The sequence below is a fragment of the Meriones unguiculatus genome, chromosome 21, assembly GCF_030254825.1.
Source record: "Meriones unguiculatus strain TT.TT164.6M chromosome 21, Bangor_MerUng_6.1, whole genome shotgun sequence".
In the NCBI taxonomy this organism is placed as follows: Eukaryota; Metazoa; Chordata; class Mammalia; order Rodentia; family Muridae; genus Meriones; species Meriones unguiculatus.
In genome coordinates, this window is record NC_083368.1 from 16,596,800 (window position 1) to 16,620,229 (window position 23,430).

The following is a 23,430-nucleotide window of genomic DNA, read 5'->3' on the forward strand; positions in this document are numbered from 1 at the left end:
GAAGCCCGGAAAACGCGGCTGTGGGCGGGGCCAGGACTTGGTGGGCGGGGCTGACGTGGGGCGGGGCCGGGGCAAAGATGGAGGTAGGGAGAGTGTGGGAGGGGCGGGACTAGTGTGGCCCGGTGGAACGGAGGGGGTGGGGCGGGGGCCGTGATGGAAGTCAGGCGATCTGTGGGCGGGGCTTGCAGCCTGCGGGCTAGGACTAATATGGGGAGGGGCGAGGTGGAGCTGTTAGGTGGAGGGGGAGGACTGGGAGCGAGGCGGGAGTGGGGTGGGGGGCAGAAGGGGCGTGGTGCGGAATGGGGGAGAGGCAATGCCAGCCTAGAAGCTGCAGGCAACCGACTCTTCGGACTTCTAGACCCAGTTTTTCTGAGGTCACAAGAAATCGAATCTGGCTTTGCTCCCCAAAAAGCCTTGACAGAGGGTAGAGCAAGACTGTTTTCCTGAACCTTTTCCCTCCACTAGGCCTAGGGGGGGTCCCCCTAAACTGAAGGATCCTCACAGCCCCCTCCAGGTGCGGCACACAAGCACACCAGGGTCCCTGCTCCTGATGAAGTTAGGTAGGCCAGATCCCCACGCCTCCAGCTGTCCTGCTACTCATTTCCACCCGTTCCCACCGTGAATACAGTGTCTATGGACGTCTGCTTTGCCCAGCGCTGTGAAAAACACCAGTGTCTAACTGGCATGTGTCCTTACGTCTAGGTAAGGGAAAATCCAAGCAGGCATAAGAAATGAGCTAAGCTACCCCCTTGAGAAACGGAACAGTGTTCTGGTGTTGAGACCTCTCTTGCCTGAGCTAACCTGAAGGAGCATCCAGAGGAAAGCCCAGGAACCCCAACAAGGAGCTTGCCAGCTGCCAGCCTGTCAGTGAGGCTCCACGGATCATTCAGCACCCGCTTCTCACACAAGGTGCGAGAGTCCAGCACAGACCCACTGAGAGTCTGGCCTCTATGAATCAGGAGCTAGACAAGTTATTATGAGTTTCAGATTGCAAATAATTTGCAATGCCCCCAAAACTGACATAGCTTCAATATCAAGCAAAAGTAACTGAGAGTTAACCCGAGAAAAGAAAATCTGTAGGTAACTGTTACCACTCGAAATGAATTGTTAAGGCCATTACCTTTTCTTCTTTGCAACTAAGTAATAGATTACTTCCCGAAGGGAAACGATTCTTTCCTCCCAAAGATCCTGCTCCCGCTCCGTTTTTATAAATCCGTCTTTCTGTAGATGATTTTAAAGTTTTCTCCTGGGGTTAAGGTAGCATATATTTTCATTTTTAAAACAATTTTATTGAGAGCTACTGCATATGGCTTATAATTATTCAAATTTAAGCTATGTGAATTAATGCTTTTCAGTATATTTGAAGAGTTGCATCCATAACCACAGATAATTTAAAAACGTTTCATCATCATATAAAAGAGGAAACAGAGTTAAAAAGTAAAGACCATTTTTTCCTTTTCTGTTTACGGAAGAGAACTGAATGCAGTTACTAAGAGGTGGAATTCAGAGGAGATTGTTGTAAGGGTTCATGATTTCAGTACGGTAGACTTTTGGTTTTACTCATTGTCCTAGTCTCATATGCATGGCTGTGATAAAAATAACCTGACAAAAAAGCATAATGGGAGGGGGTGCTGGAGAGATGGCTCATCTTGCTCTTCCAGAGGTCCTGAGTTCAATCCCCAGGAAACCACATGGTGGCTCCCAACCATTTATACTGGGATCTGGTGACTCTCCTGGCGTCCAGGTGTACATGCAGGCAGAACACTTTTATAAGTAAATTTTTTTTTTTAAATCGTAGGAAAGGAAGGAAGTTATTTGGTTTACATTTCCAAGTTACAGACTGTCACTGGAGGGAAGTCAAGGCAGGAACTTTGACCACCTCTTTCTGCTGTTAGTAAACTAATCCTCACAGATTTTGTAACACTACTGAGGCCAGTGAGTCTATTTGTCCCCAGAGGGTGAGAATGGTCTGAGCCACCCATTGGAGATCCTGGATGAACTTAAATGAAAACCTATGGCAAATAGCTAGGAAAGTAGTTAACCTTGCTGCTCCAGTGGTCATGCAAGTGGTTACGCCCAGGACTTCTAGAAAGGCTATGACATGAATGTCTCATTTATCACGCTGTGCCACTATAAACCCAGTGATGGGAACTGGCAAGGATTCTTCATAGGGCATTACTCCTAGCTGTGGGAAAAGGAACACCAGGGCACAGGTCCTAGACCACCCAGTAGGTAGGCAGAGATATACACTGCCACAGGTAATTGAGGCAGTGTGAAGTTTCTGCATAGGTGGCTTGGTTAAGATATTATTACAGTCTGCAGAATCCAGTGTGCCCACAGAGCACACTGAGGAACTAAAGCAGTCTGTGGTATTGAAGAGAGAGATGTGGGAGAGATAAGGGTTGGTAGTGATATTTGGCTTAGAGCAATTAAGAAGCAGGGAAGTAAGAGAATCTAGTAAGACATGGGCGAGGCACAAATGGTGCTCATGAGTTTGACCCAGGAGGGAGACACAGCCAGTATTCTTCAAAGTGGCCAGGTAGAGCATTATTCAGTAGCTAATATACAAGGTTAAGGTCTGAAGCAAGAGATGGTGTGATGGGAGGGGTTGGGGGTCAATGTTACTTAAAAGGTGTGATATTCAGGATGTGAGGACCTTCGGGAACTTGGGACCACTTCTACTGTGTCTGTTCATAGGGTTTGAGAGAGTGGGGTGTGATCTCTCTGTATTTTGATTATGCCTGAGGGGTGGCTGTGGAGAGATGCTTGTTTATCAAGCTGCTTTGTTATTGAGTATTCAGCGAAAGAACACTTGTTTTTACCCTTGTCTTCACCTTGAGAGATAAGAGGATGTTTCGACAAGTTCCTTAAAACTTGTTTGTTTGACCTTGGACCATATCTGCTACAGGGAAGTAGTTTAGAAGAAAACAAGTTTGGCATTTCCATGAACTTCTTTCTTGTATTGATGTGCCTTGTTTTTGTTTTGCCTATAAAAGGGAATTGTGGAATAAACTTGGGGCTGCTGATCCCACTTTAATCATTTCAGTTCTCTGTCCCTACTCAGGTACTGTTGGACTCTGCCAGTGGGCTCCAACAGGTGACTGTGATGGATGCCATAGTAAAGTTTAACAATGACCTCCATATCCATGTCTGGTGTGACATGGGTCTTTAATTAGAATATAAAAGTTTTGGGGGTTTTTTTGGATCATTTGTTTGTACAGTGACAGAAGTTGCCATCATTGAAAATTGAGCATGCCAATTTTGGCCATTTGAACTGTACTGAGGCCAAGCTGTTTTTGGTAACAGAGTGAGGCCTTAATAAAATCAGAGTCCATGAAGGAAGAGAAAAATTGTCACAAAACAAACTCTTCCGGAGGAAATTTCTATGAGCTCCAAATGGGAGCTGAGAGGCAAAGACGCCCAGGAGGGCATAGAGAAGCCTGTGAAACTTCCAGGACGGAGCTGCAAAGCAGGAGAGACAAGGTTGCAGAGGCCCAGAAGGGAAGTTGTGGGTCTTAGCAGGCAGCTTTTAGGGGGAGGAGGTAAGGAAACAGGAAGGTACCAATAGAAGAAGAACAAGTGTCTTAAAAACTAGAAAGATGCCCACATGGGGAGGCTCCAGAGAGTGTAGCAGGTTCAAGGAGCCAGAGGAAGGCTCCTTAACGAGTAGGCGAGGAGAGATGATTGGTTGGTTAGAGCAGGTGAAGGAAAGAAGCTTCTGGAGAGGAAGACTCTAGAATTTGGAACCAAATATGATAGGTGGCAGAAGCCAGCAGAAATAAATGGCCTGTATACACTTTAAGAGAGTCAAGTCAGTAACATGAGTCAGTTTGGAATGCTGGGCTGCAAGCATGGCTGAAAGGTAAGTATAGCATCCTCTACAAGTGCACCCAAAGAAAGAGGACTCTTGAAGTGGGTTGTGTTGGAGACCTTTGTATTGTTATACCCAGTTCGCGAGCCCCCAAAAGATCTCCAGGAATCGACTCCGTTGCAAAACACATGAGGATCTTTTTATTGAAAAATTACAAGCTGCAGCTTGGGCTACACAGCCCCACCGCTGAAGCGGTGGGAGCTGAGCGTGCCGCACCCAGGTTAGTTGGGTAATATATAGATTTTAGTTCCTCCCAGCATGCCCAAGGCAGGGGCGATTCCTGCCTGGCAAGCATCTATTGGTCAAAATGCTACATTTTGAATTGATTGGCTTTAGGAAGGTCCCCAGACCATAATGACCTGGTGTCCCTCCCTAGGGGGATGGGCCAGTTTCCTAGCAACTGTTATCTTTAGTAGGTGGGGAAAGAATGCAGTAAGGCCGTCCTTCCCCTCAGGGCATTACTAGACTTCTCCACCCAAATAGTTTAGGCCTTAATCTGCTAATTTTTAATCTTTTTGGTCTCTCAGTATGTTAGGATGGGATAAATGGTGAAAAAGATGACTGTAGTGGGTAACCTGAAGGTTAATCTTTTTGATTTGCATATAGGAAGTAGTTCAGCTGTGGCCAGAACTCACAGACCAGGACCCACCCTTGGATTGTTAGGTCCAATTTTTTAATAAGTATGCAAAGGGAACAAAGGAAGGTTCCAGTTGGTGACCTAGAACCCCAAGGTCATAGTCCTCCTTTTCTATAACATAGGGTGAAAAGGGGGAGTTAAGTTCAGAAGATGTAGGGCCAGGGCCTGGGGGAGGACCTGTTGAAACTTACACAACGGCTTAACAATGGGTGCAAGCAGGGGTTAATATGAGGGGCCAGGGGCTGCCTCATATGGGGGCAGGAGAGAAGAGAGAAAGAAGAATCTGAGAGCATAAGCTAGCCATCCCTAAGAAGAATTGAATTTTGTCTTGATGGTGGGAACTGTGAGTGACCAAATTAAAGATAATTTGTACCTTGGGGCCCAGAGAAATAGAAAAGAAGATACCCTTGAGGTCTAGGTCAGAGAAATGGAATGTCTCTGAGGGGATGGTAGAGCATAAAGGGTTCAGCACTATGGGGTGAGGAGGAACCACCGCTGAGTTGTAAGTCAGAGATCTTGAACCAAGTGCTAGGTTCCCTTGGGCTTTTAACCATGAGTATGGGGGCATTGAAAGGGGAACAAGTGGGGCACAGAAGATCTTTCTTAAGAGGTCAGAGGGTCCCCTGACACTGTGAAGAGAGAGTGAGTATTGAGCCAGGGTGATATATTTGGTAGGGTTTGGTGAGGCTGGTAAAGCTCTTCCACCACCCTGACTATAGGGGAACAAGATGTGGGTTCCTAAAACTCCATCACAAAGTTGCCCAAGCTGGCCTTGAATTTACTTTGTAATACAAAGAGATCTTGAACTTGCAGTCCTCCTGCCTCAGGCTCAGGAGTCGTTAGAATGAGAGAGAGCGAGCGAGCTCTTTAGCGGATAGGTTCGCGGACTGAGGGTTTTGGACCGAGGATTGATTGCTTGTTCCTGCGTCGTCAGTAGCCTTACTAAAGACGAGGGCAGGAGAGGGAACAGACTTTGCGTTCCCTGGACTGGACCGCATTAACTTCCCGCAGGTCTGGGTATCCAAAAGGAAGGAGATGGATCATCCTCAGACTCTAATGTCTACCCAAGGCTCCTGGTCAGAGATGGCAGTGGTTGGACCTAGGGAGCCAGGGATCCCTCAGGCATCCATGGCCAGACCTAGGAGGTCAGCTGAAGGGCCATCTGAGCTTGATGTCCCATGCCATGAAGGACATGGGGGCAGTCAACAGACTAATGCCCCCTTTGATGGCACCTTGTACATGTTCTGGATGTTTTACAAGTGTTCAGATAGACTTGGGCCCAGAAACCCTCCAGAACTCATTTGAAACAGGGATCTGGAGATTCTTAGACTTTGGGAGACCAGGGAACCTGGACAGTTGCTATGGCTGGTCAAAAGGGCTTCACTAGCATATTTTTGTTTTCAGGCTTTTTCCTCTCTCTCATGGCATACCTTGAAGGCCACTAGTAAGACTTCAACCTGTGGAGTCAGGGGTCGTTTCTCTAGACATTTAAGTTTGACCATCAATCAGGGAAATTGGAAGAGGTAGGTCATAACGAGTTGTCTTCCATCTGGGCCTCAGGATCCAGATTGGTATATTGTCCCCACTGTTAATAATCTGCCCTTCTATTTCATTTTGCTCTTTTCTCTGTCACATAGTCAGGTGGCTTGCCTGATATGAGAAAGAGATTTTGGAGGACACTTTTAAACAAGCATGCTTGGGTCTTGAGACGGAGGAGCAATACCCCAACTCAAGAGCCAGCTAAAAACTGGTACAATTAATTAAGGAATAAGCCTTATTAAGCCCCGTGTATACATTTTCAAAGTAAGTAAGTAGAAACAAGGAAAGTTTATTTATTTAGACAGATGGTCCTCAAGCATTTCAGAGATCTGCAGAATATGGCATTTAAAATGTTTTAATGAAAAAAAAAAGCTTTTTGTGATAGATGGACACATCAGCTTCTGGCAGCACCCCTAATCTCCTCCAAAGAAGATGCTGGACACAGAAGAACCTTTACCCAAAGCTTGCATCAATAAGGCAGAGCTGGCCTTTGGGCTATAAACTGCCCTTTGCCTCGATCACTTCAGCATTCTGTCCAAACTGTGGACAAGCAGGACACCAGGAAGTTGATTGACCTCAATGCCTAGAGAAAGTAGGACAGTCCTTCTAAGTTCCTATTTCACAGGAAAGTCTGTCAAATCTTCTGGGCCTGGTGGCCGAAGAAAGATGCTCCACCAACCTCAGAGGAACCTTGGGTGACTTGACTGTCCAGATAGCAGCCTCTGCCATTTTTATAGACTCAGACGCTGTGTGGTCTTCAGTTTCTGCTTTCTTGGGTGAAATTTATCTTTCTCAGTCTCTGATGGGTTTGAAGACTAGACTAGTAAAGGATTTATCATTTTAACAGCATTGACTGAGGCTTCAAATGTCTTCTCAGTCCTCTTCAAGTGTAAAAATCAGGCCGCACACCTCACCCTCATAGAGCTGCCACTATTAGGTCTAGACACAGCTTATCTCATTATCACACTGAGAAAAGAGGTTTCAAAGTAAGTCTTTACTATTCCTTTATCTAAAGAAACTCTATTTCCAGTGGCTGCTCCCAGCAATCAACTACCTGTGTCTCATGGAGTGAGCAATGTCTCATGGATAACGAAGTGATTTAAGATATGTAAAAGGAATGAAAAATGCTTCAGGTTTCTTCCCCTTGTTATGAAACTGTTGTATTAAGACTTCAAAAGTTCAGAGCTTTAACATTAATCAGTGGAGTTCTGATAAATTATTAGTCTAACTCCGGTAAAGCTTTCTATTATACAATCCACTTTTATCATAGTCAAGATTTTAAATTTTCTCTGTAAAATACGGGATAAATTGGGGACTTTTTCTAATCATCTTCTCTAGCTCCCAAATAATGACACTGAGATCTTCACATTGCATTCTTAAATGAGTTGAATGGGAAAAATATCTTATACAAGAGTCGAAACATAATACATAATATCTATAGTATGTGTGTTGTTGTAAATAAAAATGAGTGTTGAGCTATGTAATGTTTATTATTAGCTTATAATTATTGTGGAGGTATTATTTGATCTGCTATCACAAATAATAAGACACAGACACCTGTTAGATTTTAATTGCCTTATTACCTTAGGCTGGGCAGATATTGCTACCTATGCTAGCTCAATAACCTCATCATCCATTTCCCAGCCCCCATTCAATGCCATCTGCCTTAACCATCCTTATCTGGGCAACCTTCCATCCATAATCCCAAGATACTTGATTATATTCTTCATCCTTTTCACACCATTATTGGAGTCCTTCCTCCTGGCCCATGTGGTTTCTTCTCCATGCTAACCCATAGTTGCATCCTCCTTCCTCCTCTCTTCCCATCCATCTGTTTCTCATGATTCTTCTGTCCTCTAAAGCCTGGGAATCTTAGCCATGCCTACTCCATTCTGCCCAGCACAGGTAGAGGCCAATCAGGTAGGTTTACATAATAAGGAAGGTGTATTGGGGCAGTAACCAAATCTTGAGGGCTTGTAATTTGCATCAAAATAAAGCATCAAAACAATCCTCAACATATGTGTATCAAAATAACTTTAAATGTGTATCAATATACAATAATCTATATCAGTGTAAAATATTCGAGACTAGTAGTTATTTTTAGTTTAAGAGTAGATTCAATAGTTTACACTTTTATCCTATTATTTCTATACTATTCCTATGTTCCTCCTTTTTTCTTTTCCTCCTATCCCCTCTTTTCTCCCTTAACATTATATAAGAGAGAAATAAGGACAAAGGAAAGATAAGCTGCTATACCTTGTTTCTTCCCTGATCAAGACCATTTAACAACTTGCAAACAACCCCCTTCTAACAACAACAAGCATCCATGACCCATAGAACAACAAAAAACTATCCAGCCCTTTTTGGGTAATGGGGCATTGTTCTCTTAAAATTTCTGCCTGCTGTTGTTGGGCCAAAGTTTTCTTTTGGGGGGGCAAGAAAATGGGGGTGATGGCTAAGTCCTAGAAGAGCTAGTTGTGCCATTTGTTGTTCTGTGTGCTGTGCAAGTACAGGGCTTAATTGAAGAACTGATTAGAACAATCTGTGGTACTGGACAATCTAGCTAGCCATATAGAAATTTTTCTGGATGCAGATTTTTGAGGAACATCTGTTGAGGTAGTTTGTAAGGCTTAATCAAGTAGGATGCTGGAATAAATATGTCATAGTATCTCAGATTCTTTGCGGGTGAATCTTGTTAGGGTCACTTTAACTTCATTGGTATCTGGTCCTTTTATTTTGTAACTTTTACAGGTAATACATTTTTTTTGCACAAATACATGTATAAAATGTGCTGTGTGCACAATTTAGCAAAAATGGTTTTCTGCTCTTTGCTTGAGCAGAAAGTCATCTGTCTTTTTTTCATAAGCCAGTCTGTACTGTATAAAAAACTGTAATATAAATTTTTATCTGTGCCACATGAAAGGATGGCATGATAAGTCCTGAGGACTCTGTAGCCAATGAGATTTGTTGGCTAAGCTAATTGAAGTAGTGGCTGACACAGAGCTCTTCCCATGTAGAGGGATCAGCAAATAATTATGTTACCTGTTTTGTTGGTCTTCTTGATTTCTTCCTATCTGCAATCAAGGTGTCCCCCTCCCTGGAGAGGAGGTGGGAGGGAGGGAGTCTACTCCAGTCATATCTGATTTTTATCAATTTGGATGGAATCCATAATTTTTCTTCTCCTGTTGATACAAGTACAAAGCCTCTTCTCCAATGTAACATATTTTCCTTCTTCCATTCTGAAGTTAGGACTCCTATAGTCTGATCTAATTCAGCAGTCCTTTCTAAAATCTAGTGCTTTTCAGCAGCTGTATTATTTGTCTCAATGACATATTAAAAAATCAAAGTCAACAAATCATTATTTAATCTGTTTCTGGGAGATCCCATGTCCCCTTTCTGTTCTATGAGCACTTATCTTTAAGGTTCTATTAGATCTCTCCATAGTTGTTTGTCCTATAAGATTGTAAGATATGTCTATAACATTTTTTTATGCCATAGTACCTAAAATATTGTTGTATTCTAAGGGATACATATGTTGAAGCATCATCAGTTTTAATCTGTGAAGGCATTTTTAAGATAGTCATCACCTTTAACAAATGTGCAATCTCAGAGTCATTCTTTTCAGAATTCAAGGCAAAAGCCCATTGGAATTCTGAATATAAACCTGTGGTATTGTATACATTTTTTAGTTTTCCAAACTCTCCAAAATGTAACACACAAGCTATTGCACGACATTGTTTTAAGGTGACATTAAACAGAATGCAGTCTTAATAGAAATATAATATCTAGTCTGACTGTGCTGGTTTGTAGCTAAAGCTGCTCTTTTATCTAGCATCTCTATAGTTTGCCCTGCTGTAATTTCCTTACGCTTTTGTGGATTTCTCTCATGTGGGACTAGCTTTTTTTTTTTTTTTCTGTCACTGTAGGCTCCAGATTGAATTCCTCTGAAGATTCTTTATTCTGATTTAAAGAATCCTATAATCTCTGGTTTATGGCCTTCATTCTAGCTTTCAATTTTTCAGTCTTTCTTCTCTAAGTCTGTTTTCTTCTGATCTCTCTTAAAGAGGATATATAAAATTACAATCATTACTGAACATATAATTATTTCTATGCTGACAGTCAAAACAAAATTATATGGGCTCAAAAATACCCTCTTTTACAGCTTTTTCCATTTTTATTTTAACATGGAAAAATGCTTTCTTTTTTACTCTCTCTACTTTTTCCCCTTCTACGAAGATTTGATTATTTAAGCTTAACATTTCTATGACTGTCTATGTTCCATTTGTTTATTTTCTTTGCATCTATGCATCTTTTAAAACATGTGTATCTATTTTTCTTTCTCCTTTGTTCGGAGACCTTATTTTATTATTTAAAGTTGATATTTCTTTCCATGACAGAATGGGAGGCAGAGTCAGGCAGATCTCTATGAATTCAAGGGCACTCTGGTCAACAAAACAAGTCCAGGACAGCCAAGACTACACAGAGAAACCCTATCTCAAAAAAGAAAGAAAGAAAGAAAGAAAGAAAGAAAGAAAGAAAGATTTCTATGTTTTTCCTTTTCTCTCTCTCTCTCTTTTTTTTTTTTTTTTGGAGAGTTTACTTTTTCTTTCTCCTTTCTTTGGAGAATTTAATTTCTCCAAAGAATGTATTTCTCTTTTACTGCATTTTAACTTAATATCTTTTTTCTGTATTTAAATTGTTTAAAACCTTTTTTCATCTTTACCTGGCTTATTCTTTTTATATTACTTAACTCTCTTTTAAGGACTTCACTTTATTACTTTCAAACTATTTTTTTCTACAACCGTTTACCTTTTTCTTAGCGTCTAAGCACATTTTCAAGTTTTTTTTTTTTTTTTAACTGTTTAGAAGTTTGGCTGTGCTAGGATTCCTTCCGTGTGTGTTCTCTGTCTCCCTCTGCTGTTCAGCCGTCTTGCTGGCTGCGCCTCCGAATCCTAGGGGCAGGTGTTGGGCCGGGCTGGCTGAAGGCGCCGCCAGCTAGGTGGTGGCACTGGTGGCTGGGTCTGAGAGGCTGCGGTGTCGGAGCCCACTCTGCTCTGTTCAGCCTGTCCCGGGACCACAGACCACGCTGGACTGGGTCGCTGCCCTCCTCCGATCGTTGCTCACGGAGTAACGTGCCGCCCACGGCTTGCAGCTCCCTGGGCGCTCTGCAGGGGCGTGCCTGAGGCTCCGGTCCTCTCTCCTCTGAAAGGGACGCCTGGTTTAACTAATGGAAAGCAGCATAATGGAAAGCCAATACTGAGAAAGGAACCCCCAGATCTGCACAGCACTATTGGCTCTAAGACAAACAACTAAGAAAGCAAGGGGAAATATCTATCTTTTCCAGTCCGTGGTGCTTGTGCAATGGTTTAGCTATATGGTCTTCAAAATGGGAAACCACGAACTGGCAGATAAATGGCAAAGATATCTGGTTATGGGGGCATGAATGGAAATGGCAAAACAGCAAAACCATCAAATTTTATGTAACTCATACAGGCAAGACAGACGAAAATAATGAAATAGTGGACACAAGTGGCAACTCGTTTAGTTAAGATTAAAATATTAAAATTTGCCAGATTAAGAACGATAGATTACACTTTCAAACAACTTGAAAGTTTAAACCCCTAATATGAAAAAAGTAAGAGAAAATGGAGAACCAAATGAAACCAGGGCAACCCTATGAGGATAACTATTATGAGGAATTCATAACCAGGCAATGGTGCCCACCTTTAATCCTAGTGCCAGGAAGGCACACACCCTTGGGAGGCAGAGGCAGGCACACAGCAATTACAGTGATTTAAAGTTAAAAGCCACTTGCAAAAGACAGGCTGAAATTCAAAGTGAATGTCCTTTCTGATCTAAAAATGAATATACTTAAATTTTGAATTTATATATAAAGAGAAAGCAGAATATAGGTATATTTAGCCACATATACTAAGGCATATTTAGTTTCAAATTTTCAAAGGAATTTTAAAAATATCAATTGAAAGATCATACTCTTTGTGTTGCCAAAAGCCATTTTGCTCTAGGAAAGATATAACCTGCCAAAAAAGGAAACCTCCAGAGTTAGGGTTGGGGCAGAGTTTTGTTTTTATATTTCCAGGAGAATAAAAACATCCAACTAAGGAATCCAGAGACCACTGGACAAGTGAAACATCTGGGGGAAAAAAAAAAAGGGCTGGTCACAGAGAGAAAATGTCCCAAGAGAGTAGGTGGTATCACCCACCTACAGCTTGTCTCTGCTGCCCTCTTCAGACATAAGTGGCAAATGGTCTTTATGTGGGCCCAATTCAATTAAAAATTAATGCTGGCTTTGGGTTTGGCACGTGGCTCCCTCCTTCTCCAAACCATGCATGCTTGTTAAAACAAAACACAAAATCTCTATCTCATATCAGAAAAGCCACCTTGTATAGGACAGAGGAAAACAAAATACAAGGGAGTAGTCTATTGCCACTTAAATTACCAGCCACCGACAGGGCAGAAGGCAATGGGTTTTCTCTGGCCTCCTTCGTCTGCGTTCAATGCTGGTCTGGAGCTTGCAGCTCCTCCTGGGTCATCAAGCAGCTGTCTTTATAGAGCTGGGGAAATCTTTTCTTCAGGGAAATTCACCTGTCCAGAAGTTGGACATGCCAGCAACTCACCCTTTCCGTGTCCCCAGGAGCTGCGCAACAGCCAAGCTGGGGCCAGGGGATGGGGATGGGGCTGGAGCTCCTGGGGGGTGGCTGCATTCCATCTGAGTGACTACAGCAGCAATCCTGGCTCCCTGAAACCAGAAGGCGTGGTAAAAGGGACACTATGTGACTGCCCGGGTCCCCCAGGACTGTCCTTGGGGGCCTGTCTCTGGGAATTCAGCCACCAGGCTGTGAGGAAGCCCAAGCCAGCTGGTACACAGGGAGCCTGTAAAGAGGCCATATGCAGGGCTCTGGCTGACTGTCAGTCCCAGCTGCCAGGCCGTATGTGAGAGAAGATGGTTCCGCATGCTCCCAGCCATACACAGACACATGCACACAGACAGACTGACAGACGGACACACACACACACACACACACACACACACACACACTTCCAGTCATCCCAGGTGACCCAGCCTGGCAGAGCGGGGACAACTTGTCCCTCCCTCTGCCCTCTCAGAACTTCTGACCGCCTGTGCCTTGAGAGCACAAGAAAGTAATTGCTGGATATTAGTAAGTCTGAGGTGGTTCGTTAGGGGCTTAGGCCGGGCCGTGGGGGCAGCCATGGTGAGCTCTCTGGGACTTGGTGACTCCCGCTCAGCCGGAAGGAGAAGCCAGAGCTATTAGGGCACAGAAATATAACCATGGGTATGGGGAAATGAGGGGCCTGAAGACTGAGGGACAACATCCTAAGGGTGATGGCTGCTGCCCAGGATGGTCTCGGAGGAAGAAGGGAGCTGGAGAAACACACAGTTATCTTTCCACACTGATCTGTCTACCAAGGTAGGAATGAAGCTGGGAAGGAGGGGCTGCTGATCACTGTCCCATGTGAGACATTGTCCCATGGGGCTGGGAAACGTGGGCCATACGTAGACTCCTTCACTGATAACAAGATGAGGGGCATCACCGCTGTGGGCTGTGGTTGAGCCTGGCGGGAGAAATGGCACCTCTTTGGCTGCCATGGTGTGGAAGGAGCTTGCCGGATGTCCCAAAGACAGCCAGGAGCAGGGAAAGCGGACACCCACGATGTCCTTGATTGTCAACCAGACTCAGAGGAGACTCACCTCCGGGCATGTCTGAAGATGTCTCCAGAGAGGCTTGTCTGAGGGAAGACCCACCTGAATGCGGGTGGCGCCTCATCATGGGTCCCACAGTGGGAAAAGGAGATAAATAGGAGGCAGCCAGGAGAGCGAGCTGAGCGCAAGCATTCGTTCACCTTCCTCTGCCCCTGGTCACGTGGTGAGCAGGTGCTCCAGGCCCCCGCCACCGTGCCAGCGTGCATTGGATGCCGAACCGTGAGGCGAAGCAAACCCTCCTCCGCCTGAGCTGCTTTTGCCAGGTATTTTGACAGAGTAATGAGAGAAGCAGTTAATGCCGTGCCCATCTGCGCTCACCGTGCCTTCTGGCTGCCCTGGGGAAGGTGTACCGACACCTTTCAGACGCGGTGCGCAGAATACTAAAAAATCTAAACGCTGCAATCAGGACTCCAGGAGTCACGGAGCTGGAATTATTTCGGGAAATTTACAAGTTAAATAACCTAAAAGGCTGCAGATGCAAATGACATGAAATCGGTAAGGGCCGGGGGAGACAAACAGACCGCAGAATCGCAGAGCCAAGGAGGGGCACAGGACTGTGCTGGGGAGTTATTGTCAACGTGACCCAAGCCGGGGTCACACGGTAAGAGGGAACCTCAGCTGGGAAAAAACGCTACAGACTGGCCTGTCGGCAAGTCTGTGGGACATTTTCTTGATTAACAATTCTCGAGAAAGGGCTCGGCACGTTGTGGGTGGTCCTGAGTGCTGTAAGAAAGGAGGCTGAACAAGCGAGCCAGTAAGCAGCACTCCTCCACCACTGCCTTGGGGTCCCTGCCCTGTGTGAGTTCCTGCCCTGCCCTCCTCCGGTAATGGCCTGTGATCAGGAGCTCTACGCCAAGTAACCCCCCCCCCCCCCCCGTGAATTGCTTTTGGTAGTGGCGTTGGTCACAGTGACAGAAAGCAAACTAAGACAGCACCCCCTCCCATAGTGTGGCAATTTAGGGCTCTAGCACAACAGATCTCACATCTGCGGTGACTACACTGGCCTGGAAGCATACGCCTGTGATCCCAGCTCCAGAAAGGCTGAGACAGGAGGATCCCTGGGGGCTTGCTGAGCAGCCAGTTCAGGTGAACCGGCCAGTTCCAGGCGAGAGGGCCTATTCCCAAAGCAAGCTGGAAAGGGGCTGGCGAGACGGCTCAGGGGTTAAGAATGCTGCCTGGCAGAGCTCTGTGCCCACTGCCTCCACTGGGCAGCTCACCACTGCCTGTATGAAGGAGACCCTCACACCTCTGGCCTCCACAGACACCTCACTCCCGTGTGCTTACTCACGCAGAGACGGAGGATTAAAAATAATGAAGAAGGAGAAAAGCCAGGCATGGTGGAGCACACCTTTAACCCCAGCACTTGGAAGGTAGATGTAGGCAGCTCTCTCTGAGTTCCAGGCCAGCCTGGTCTACAGAGCAAGTTCCAGGACAACCAGGGCTACACAGAGAAACCCTATCTTGAAAATCAAAACAATCAAAAAAATATAAAGCAAAAAATTTTAAAGTTAAAAAAATAAAGTGAAGAGTGACTGAGGCAGACACTTGACATCAACCTCTGGACACTATACATGCATGCTCGCCTGCACATGTGTACATATGTACACACACGTGAACACACACACACACACACACACACACACAAAGGGGCATGAGATGGGCAGCTGCTTCCAGGAGGAGGTGACCCAGCCCCAATCAGCATTTACTGCTGGCCGCCCTTACCGGCAATCTTTTCAGCAAGTGGAAACGCTGGCATTCTCTCTGAGACCTTCCTGCATTGCGGGGAGGGACTGGACCTAAGGACCTGACTTGGAGAATCAGTGATCATCTTTAAAACTGGCCCCTCCGGCAGAAGCTCAAACCCAGTTAACCATGGCGGTTAAGTCCCACTTTGCAAACAGCACACATACCTCTTTCTACAACTGGATAATACCCCATAATGACCCCCGGGACTGAGCAGGTAACCTTCAGATGGAAGGGGCTCTAGATTGTGTCTGGGCCAGCAGGGTCGCAGAGAACCCCTAAGCAGGGCCCCCTGCCCTTCAGCTCTTGGGGAAGCAGGTAGGAGAAAGGCCTTGCCTGCTTATCAGCCGTACCTAGTGCCTGAGGCTCCTTAACCGCTGTGGTGGGGCTTCGATGAGGCTGAACACAGGGGCAGGGCATTGTTTTCACTGTACGAGTCTCAGGTAAGGAAGCTGGCTGCCACAGGTGGGTCTGGACCAGCCCTGGGATAGGCCCCACCTTCCTGGAGCCTCCTGAGTAGTCAGCACTTGGGGGTCATTACAAACTGAATGAGGAGCAGCGTGCAGCCCTAGCTCTCCAAGGGCCCACGCTAGCTAGCTTGACCAGGCTGGATGCATTCCACCCACTGCCCAGAGATGTAAGGAGATCCAGCTAGCACTCTGTTGTGTTCACACACAGGTTGGTCCCAACCAGAAAAAAAAAAAATGCCACTGTCACATGCCATGTCACTCCCTGAGTACTGTCCAGGACTTTTCAATTTGCACACGTGAGATAATTAGTTCTGGGAGATTTTTGTATATTTTTAGAGATGTATTATTTTAAATTTTTTCTCCTATTTTTAAAGTCGTCGTCCTTGGTTCACTGTCTTTGGACAGTGAGCTGAAAAGAGCCCTCTGGTCCCTAGGGCCCGGAGCCTTAGGATCAGACGCACGCCCTGGGAGAACGAGAACGCGGCTGGCTAGGGTGCCAAGAAGGCTTCTAGGGTGGTGCTAGGTGCACCAAATGGGCCTGAGGCTGCAGCTGCTCAGTTGCTTCTCCAAAGCCGGTGCAAGACCCAAGTCAAGCGCCAGGCGGGTCTGGCGCTCCCCAGAGACTCGTTCCCAAGGTGGACGCCAGGTGGCGCCAGAGGCCGCTCAGCCGGCGGCCTCAATTCCCAAACTCTTTCCCTGAACTGGAGGGGAGTCCCAGCTTTCAAAGAAGAAATTCTTATTTATACAAAAGAAGACAGATTAGCACAGTGAAAAGGCTAACCATTGCTTCGTCTGTAAATATCAGCTCCTAACTCAATAAAACAAGCACCTTTCCCCCAGCATTTTTAATGTGTGTGTGAGTGAGAGACAGAGGCAGAGACAGAGAGAGGGGGCAGAGAGATTGATTTCTCCTCAGTGTCTCTTTCCAGGCCATTCTTTGTGGTATATAGAACCCACCTGGGCTATCTGGACTAGTCTCCCTGTGCCGACATCCTTAACTTAAGCCCTACTGCAAACACCTTTGCAAAGCCTAGGCTCCGGCCACGCTGTTAAGACCTGGTGTTTGGGAGCCGCAAGCAGCAGATTTTAGAGAGGTGAGTGACTGGCTCAGGGTGTAGATGAGTCAGTGAAGTGATCTCCAGTGGCCTCTCCTGGTTTCCTCAGGGACTCTGATCCTGTCACATGATACCTCCAATCCTGATCTCTTCACCACAACTGAGGCTTCCCCTTTACCAGTGGCCTCTTGGCCACTTTGCAGAGATTTCAACCCCACGATACAGTACCAAGCCTCAGCTGCTCTCCGAGACCCCTTCAGGCCTTCAAAACCAGTAACGTGGGAGACCCTTCTATGTCACCAAATTCAGCAACAAGCTGGAGATGAAGCCTAGGCCCCTCTAGACCATAGCCTCTGTGTGCTGACCCTGAGGACATGTCTCAGATTTTTACCCCGATGATACTTATCTCTTCTTCATCAAAGCCGAGTTCTCAGCCCTAGCTAACCAGCACTGATTGTCCCGGTCACACAAAAGTTTACCCAGTGCTGTTGCTCTCGGTCAACCACAGCTCACTCTTCAACCAAAGCTGACCAGAACCACAGATTCTTTTTTGTTTTGGCTTTTTTCAAAACAGGATTTTTCTGTGTAGCCCTGGCTGTCCTGAAACTCACTCTGTAGACCAGGCTGGCCTGGAACTCAGAGATCTGCCTGCCTCTGCCTCCAGAGTGTTGGGATTAAAAGCGTGGGCCACCACACCCGGCAAACCACAGATTATTATTTAAACTTTCTATTGATTCTTTGTGAATTTTACATCATGCATCCCAATCCCTCTCTCCACCACTGTTCCAGCTAGCTCACCCAGTGCCACAGCCAGCAAGGAGGCAGGGCCAGCTCTCCTATCCTTTCTGGCCAGCTCACCCTTGCCTTCACCACCAGGGTCAGCTCTACTGTGCCCAATGGAGGTGCCCAGCCTGCTCTCAGAAGTACTGCAGCCAGTGAGGGGTAGGGCCAGCTCTCCTGCTCTCCTGACCTCAGGGGCCCAGTTCTCCCACCTGCCCCAGGGGGGAGGGGAGTGGTACAGGTGTGACACACTGTAGCCTCTTAAGTCAAAATCTCCACTAACAGCCCAATGGATTCTTTGCTTCCCTCTGAGCCATCACAGGCCAGGCCTCCATCGTCTGCACTGCTCTCAGCATTGTTTTACGGGCTCTGAGCACTCAATGGGTTTTCCTAGTCCAAAGCTCCAAATGCTTCCACAATCCTCCCCAAAACAATGTGGTCAGGTCTGTCACAGCAATAGTCCGTGTCTGGTACCAGTTTCTGTTCTAGTTTCCTTTCTGTGGCTGTGATAAAACACTGACCAAAGCCAAATAATGGATGAAAGGGTTTATTTGGCTTTTGTGTCACTGTGGGAAGTCATGGCAGGAGCAGAGGCAGAAAGCTTGGCGGAACACTGCTTGGTCCTCCTCATGGCTTTCTTAAACCAACCGGAACTACGTGCCCCAGGATGGTACCATCCACAGTGATCTGGACCCTCCCACACCAACCATCAATCAAGATCATCAATCATCAATGCCCTCAGACACGCCCCCAGGCCAATCTGATGGCGGCCTCAACTGAGGTCCCCTCCTTCCCAGGTGACAAAAACTAACCAGTACAACCACCCAACAAAATCAAACATGGAAGAAGGAATGACTCCACTGGTGGGTATGGACTGCTGTGATATCACACAGGGGCATTCAGGGAGGGTGTCCTTCCCCACAGAGGAGCATGTCACTGTTAGAGCAGGACAGCCAGCAAGGCATGGGGAGCACCACCTGATAAGCTAGTTCCCTCACACACGCGCTCACGTGCACACAGCATGCATTCTTCATGCAATACGTATGCAATATGTAAACACACATTCCACCAGAAAGGACCCCTATGCTTCCCCACTCACATTGACACACACGCACACACACAGACACAAGAAACAACTCCCAATCTCACTAGAATCCTGATTCAAACTACCAAGCTGGTTTTTTTTTCCTTTGCTTTGTTTTTCTTTCATTTTTTTTTCATTCACATTCATTGTGTATGTGTAGATGTTCTCCAGTAGTACATCAGCCAAGGAGCTGTCTCATAATAATTCACATGTGTCCAAGATAGGAGAAAACCAGGCAAATGTCTCACGGTCGCGTCCTGGTTTCCGCGGGATCCTAAGATGGCGGAGGTAGAGCCCTACCCCCGTGCCCTGTTCCCTTCACCTGTACTCTGGATGGTTCTGCAGACAGGATAGCAGCTCTCCAACGGGCCTGCCCTCGTAGCAGATCTGATAGACCGCTGTGAATAATGGGAACTTGTTCAGCAGCCCCTTCTTCTTGAGGATGTGGTACGTCTGAGCAGAGGTTTGCGGCCCTTGTACCTTCTGTCCGTTCAGCAACTCCTTCTCCAACTGTTGAATACTCTTTCCCGTCCTGGCGAAGGCTTCGGCTATCCTGCGGTTCCGCCCCCCGTAGCAGGAGCTGATGAGGTCAGCCACCCCACAGCTCTCCAGGAAAGTGGCTGTGGACACCTGGTCCTTGCAGAAAGCTCTGGCAAAGGCAATTATCTCCATGAGGCCCAGGCGGATGACAGCAGCCTTGGTGCTGTCTCCGCAAGGGACGCCGTCGCAGAAGCCGGCCCCCAGGGAGATGACGTTCTTTAGAGCCCCACACAGCTCCACTACCTCCGACTCCTTCACCACGGTGACTCGGAATTTGGGGGTCTCCAGCAGCTCTTTGAAGAGAAGGCCATTCTGGAACACCTTGCTGCCGATGGTGGTCTCACAGAACTGCTCTTCAGCCACCTCGTTGGCTATGTTGGCCCCCATCAGCACGCTGACGTCTATGTCCACCTTCTCTCGGATGATGTCGGAGATCAGCTTCAGGCCCTCGGGGCCCTCCTCTATGCCCTTGATGAGGGACAGGCCCAGGGCCTTCTTGGGCACGATGCCAGCAATCTCATCACAGACTGTTCGAATGAACTGGTTGGGGGAGGCAAACACCAGCAGGTCGGCATCCTGCACAGCCTGGCTGAGGCTCGGGGTGGCCACCACGTTCTCCGGCAGCCTGTGCCCAGGCAGGTACTTGACATTTTCATGGTCACTGTTGATGATCTCCGTCAGCTTCCTCCCATTGACTGTTTCTTCAAATACCCACATCTTGACTGTGGAGGCGAACTTCTTTACGTTCTTCACGTTGCTCCCGATGATTTTTGAAATGACGGATCCCCAGTTCCCTGAGCCCAGGATGGACACCTTCAGGGGCTTGGCCACCCCTCCTAGGCTGGCATCCTGCTGTGCACACGGTGTCTTCCTAGCTGACTGCTGATCACAAACTGCACGATCTAGCCTGCAGGCACCCTGCCTCCCAACCTGCACAAAAAGGACATTTACGACCCGAGGGTGGTAGTTCATGCCTGTAACTCCAGCACGCGGAAGTTCAGAGGACTGACTCAAATTCAAAGACAGCTTGAGTTGCAGAGTGAGCTTATCTGAAAACAAATAAGATAAATGAAGATTTAAAAAAGGAAGGCTGAATGCAGCTCAGCCGGTAGAGTGCTTGGGTTGTGCTTGAGGTCCTGGGCTCTAGCCCCAGTACTGCCTCAGCTGGGTGTGGTAGTGAAGGCTTGTGATCCCAGCAGTGGGGAGAGAGAGGCAGGAGGGACAGAAGTTCAAGGTCAGCCTCAGCTCCAAACAGAAGTTGAAGCCAGGGCTGGAGAGATGGCTCAGAGGTTAAAGCATTGACTGCTCTTCCAGAGGACCTGAGTTCAATTCCCAGCAACCACACGGTGGCTCACAACTGTCTATATCTGGTGCCCCCTTCTGGTACACAGGGTGTACATGCAAACAGAACATTGTATAGATAATAAATAAACCAATACATCTTAAAAAAAAAAAAAGAAGAAGATGAAGCCAATCAGGGATACATGGACTACATGTCTCAAAATAAGTAAATGAACAAATAAATAAACCAAATAAAAAGACATTTACAAGGGTACTTGATGTTTAAGTGTTGCATATTTGATGAAATTGAGAAAACATGTGATTTTTAAAAGCATGAATTATGACAGCAATATGTTTATAGGTGCATTTGTTTTGAGGCAGGCTCTCCTGTTTTCCAGGCTAGCCTTGAACTTTCTATGTAGTGGAGGATAACCTTGAACTTCCAATAGTCTTCTGTTCACCGTTGGAGGACTGTATTTGTAAGCATACAGCACCATACCTGGTATATGTGGTTCTGGGGAACCCCAGAGCTCCATGAATGCTGGGCAAGCACTCTATCAGCTGAGCCACATCCCCAGCCCTGACCACGTATAGATTGTAAAAAGAACGGATGGCGATGCAAGTTAAGAGTTAAGAAGCTCCCAGGGGGTAAGGACAGATGGATCTCTGTGAATTTGAGGCCAGCCTGGTTTACATAGCAAGCTAGAGCCTTTACCTTTAGGAGACAGTGTGTGCATGTGTGTGGAGGCCAGAGGTTGTCATTAGGTTCCTTCCTCAGTTGATTTCCACCTTATTTTTAGAAGACAGGATCTGTCAATAGATCTGGAGCTCGCTGATCAGGCTAGACTGGCTGGCCAGCATGCCCCACAGCCTTCTGCCTCCACCTCCCTGGTGATGGGATCAAAAGGGGCTTTTGATGTGGGATGCAAACTCAGGTCCTCATGCTTGTGTGGAAAGCACTTTATCAACGGACCTATCTCTTCATTCACAGTCATTTTTTTAAGGGTTAAGAATATTAGCTGGGCAGTAGGCCACTTACTTAGCATCTACGAGGCCCTGGGTTCATTCTCTAGCCCTGGGGAAAAAAAAAAAGTTAAAATTAAAACAAACAAAATATGAAGACACAGGGTCCATCCCAGAATTACTAATCAGCCCAGATTGATGCCTGCTGCTAGCGTCTTTTTTTTCTCAAGAGCACGCCTCCCTCAGGGGCCACTAGGGGGCGCATGAGCCTGAGCAAGGCATTTTGAGGAGCGAGGCCGAATCCGCAGGCTCGAGGCTGCAGGGGCGGGTGGTAAAGTCTCCGTTCTCCCAGCAGTTTACCAGTGCCCCTCCCTTCCCCGCTCGCCTCTCTGACTGAAGAGTGAGGGCCACCCCAGACATGAACAAGACTCACCTCAGACCACACCCCTGCCTGCTGGAGGCAGACACACTCCGGAGTTTAGGGACAGGAAACTCCGCAGACTTATGGGAGCCGCCTAGATATCCTTGAGATTCTGGAGCCGAGGTTCTAGCTGTGTCCTCAACCGGAGATGGTACTGCCTCAGTCTCCTTGGCCTTTTGGGAAGAGGGAAAAGCAACCAAACAGAAAGCTGCATTTAATGGCTCCAAAGCAGCCACTTCAGCAGTCCCCCCACCCCGAGATAAAGTTTTTCAGTGGAGCCATGGCTGTCCTGGAACTCACTCTGAACTCAGAAATCTCCTGCCTCTGTCTCCTGAGTGCTGGAACTAAAGGTGTGCGCCGCCACTGTCTAGCGCATTTCAGCAGTCTTAAAGTGTGAGAGAACCAACCGGGCAGAAAGAAAGTGAACCTCCACGCTTTGTAGTGGATGATTTTGACCTTTGACCTGATTGGATGGAGAATCACCCAGGAGATTAGTGAAGCTCTCTGGGTCAGGGCATTTCCGGGGAGGATTAATCGAGGAAGAACCCAGGCCGTGAATGTACGTGGCACCATCCCGTAGGGTGGGGACATAAACAGAACGAAGTGTGTGTGTGTGGGGGGGGACACCTGACAGTGAGTATCCTTTCCGTTTCCTGTCCTCCAGCATGTGAGCTGCTTCTCACCATGTTCCCAATCGCTTCAAGGACCTGCCCAAAGCGAAGAAGCTAAGGGACCATGGAAAGGACGCCTCTGAATCCGTGAGCCAAAATAAGCCCTTTCTTTCTTGTTTTCTCAGGTGCATTCTCACAGTGATAAAGAAAACTTCAGCATAAGACCCTTAGTGTGGAAGGGCACTTGCCACCGAGTCCGGGAACCTGAACTGCATCTCCAGGATCTACACCGTGGGATGAGTGCCAATTCTCACAAGGTGTCCTCTGACCTCACACAGGTGTCATGATTGTGCACACATACATATGTGGGGGTACACACACACACACACACACACACACACACACACACACACACGATGAGATTAAAAAAAGAAAGAAAGAACCCTTTAACTAGCACTGGCTTCCAGCTAGTGAGCTGTGAGACTGGGGTAAGCCCAGCACAGAGCAGCAGCCTGCACGAAGCCTGAAGCCCATCCTTAACCAGGCCAGGATGACCTGGCCATGTTCCATTTGTCTGCCACTGTAACACTAGGATATTGTATCACCTGCAGCCTCTTTTTCAAATACACATTCTTAAAGAGGGAGGTAGTGAACAAAACATCTGGATAGACACCTGCCCAGATACCTATAA

At 46.9% G+C, this 23,430-nt stretch overlaps 1 protein-coding gene across 1 annotated transcript; it reads right to left on the reverse strand.

Annotated features, from left to right (window-relative positions):
* Window positions 1-19,124: 19,124 nt before the first annotated feature.
* LOC110565712 (glycerol-3-phosphate dehydrogenase 1-like protein) lies at window positions 19,125-20,435 on the reverse strand. The gene has a single exon (XM_060373979.1). The coding sequence runs from the start codon at window positions 20,433-20,435 to the stop codon at window positions 19,242-19,244; it is 1,194 nt and encodes a 397-aa protein (XP_060229962.1). The 3' UTR covers window positions 19,125-19,241.
* Between the last annotated feature and the right edge of the window lie 2,995 nt (window positions 20,436-23,430).

What these genes read in the sequence shown, in the direction of transcription:
- LOC110565712 (XM_060373979.1), bottom strand. Translation starts at nt 20,435, where the DNA reads ATGAACTACCACCCTCGGGTCGTAAATGTCCTTTTTGTGCAGGTTGGG.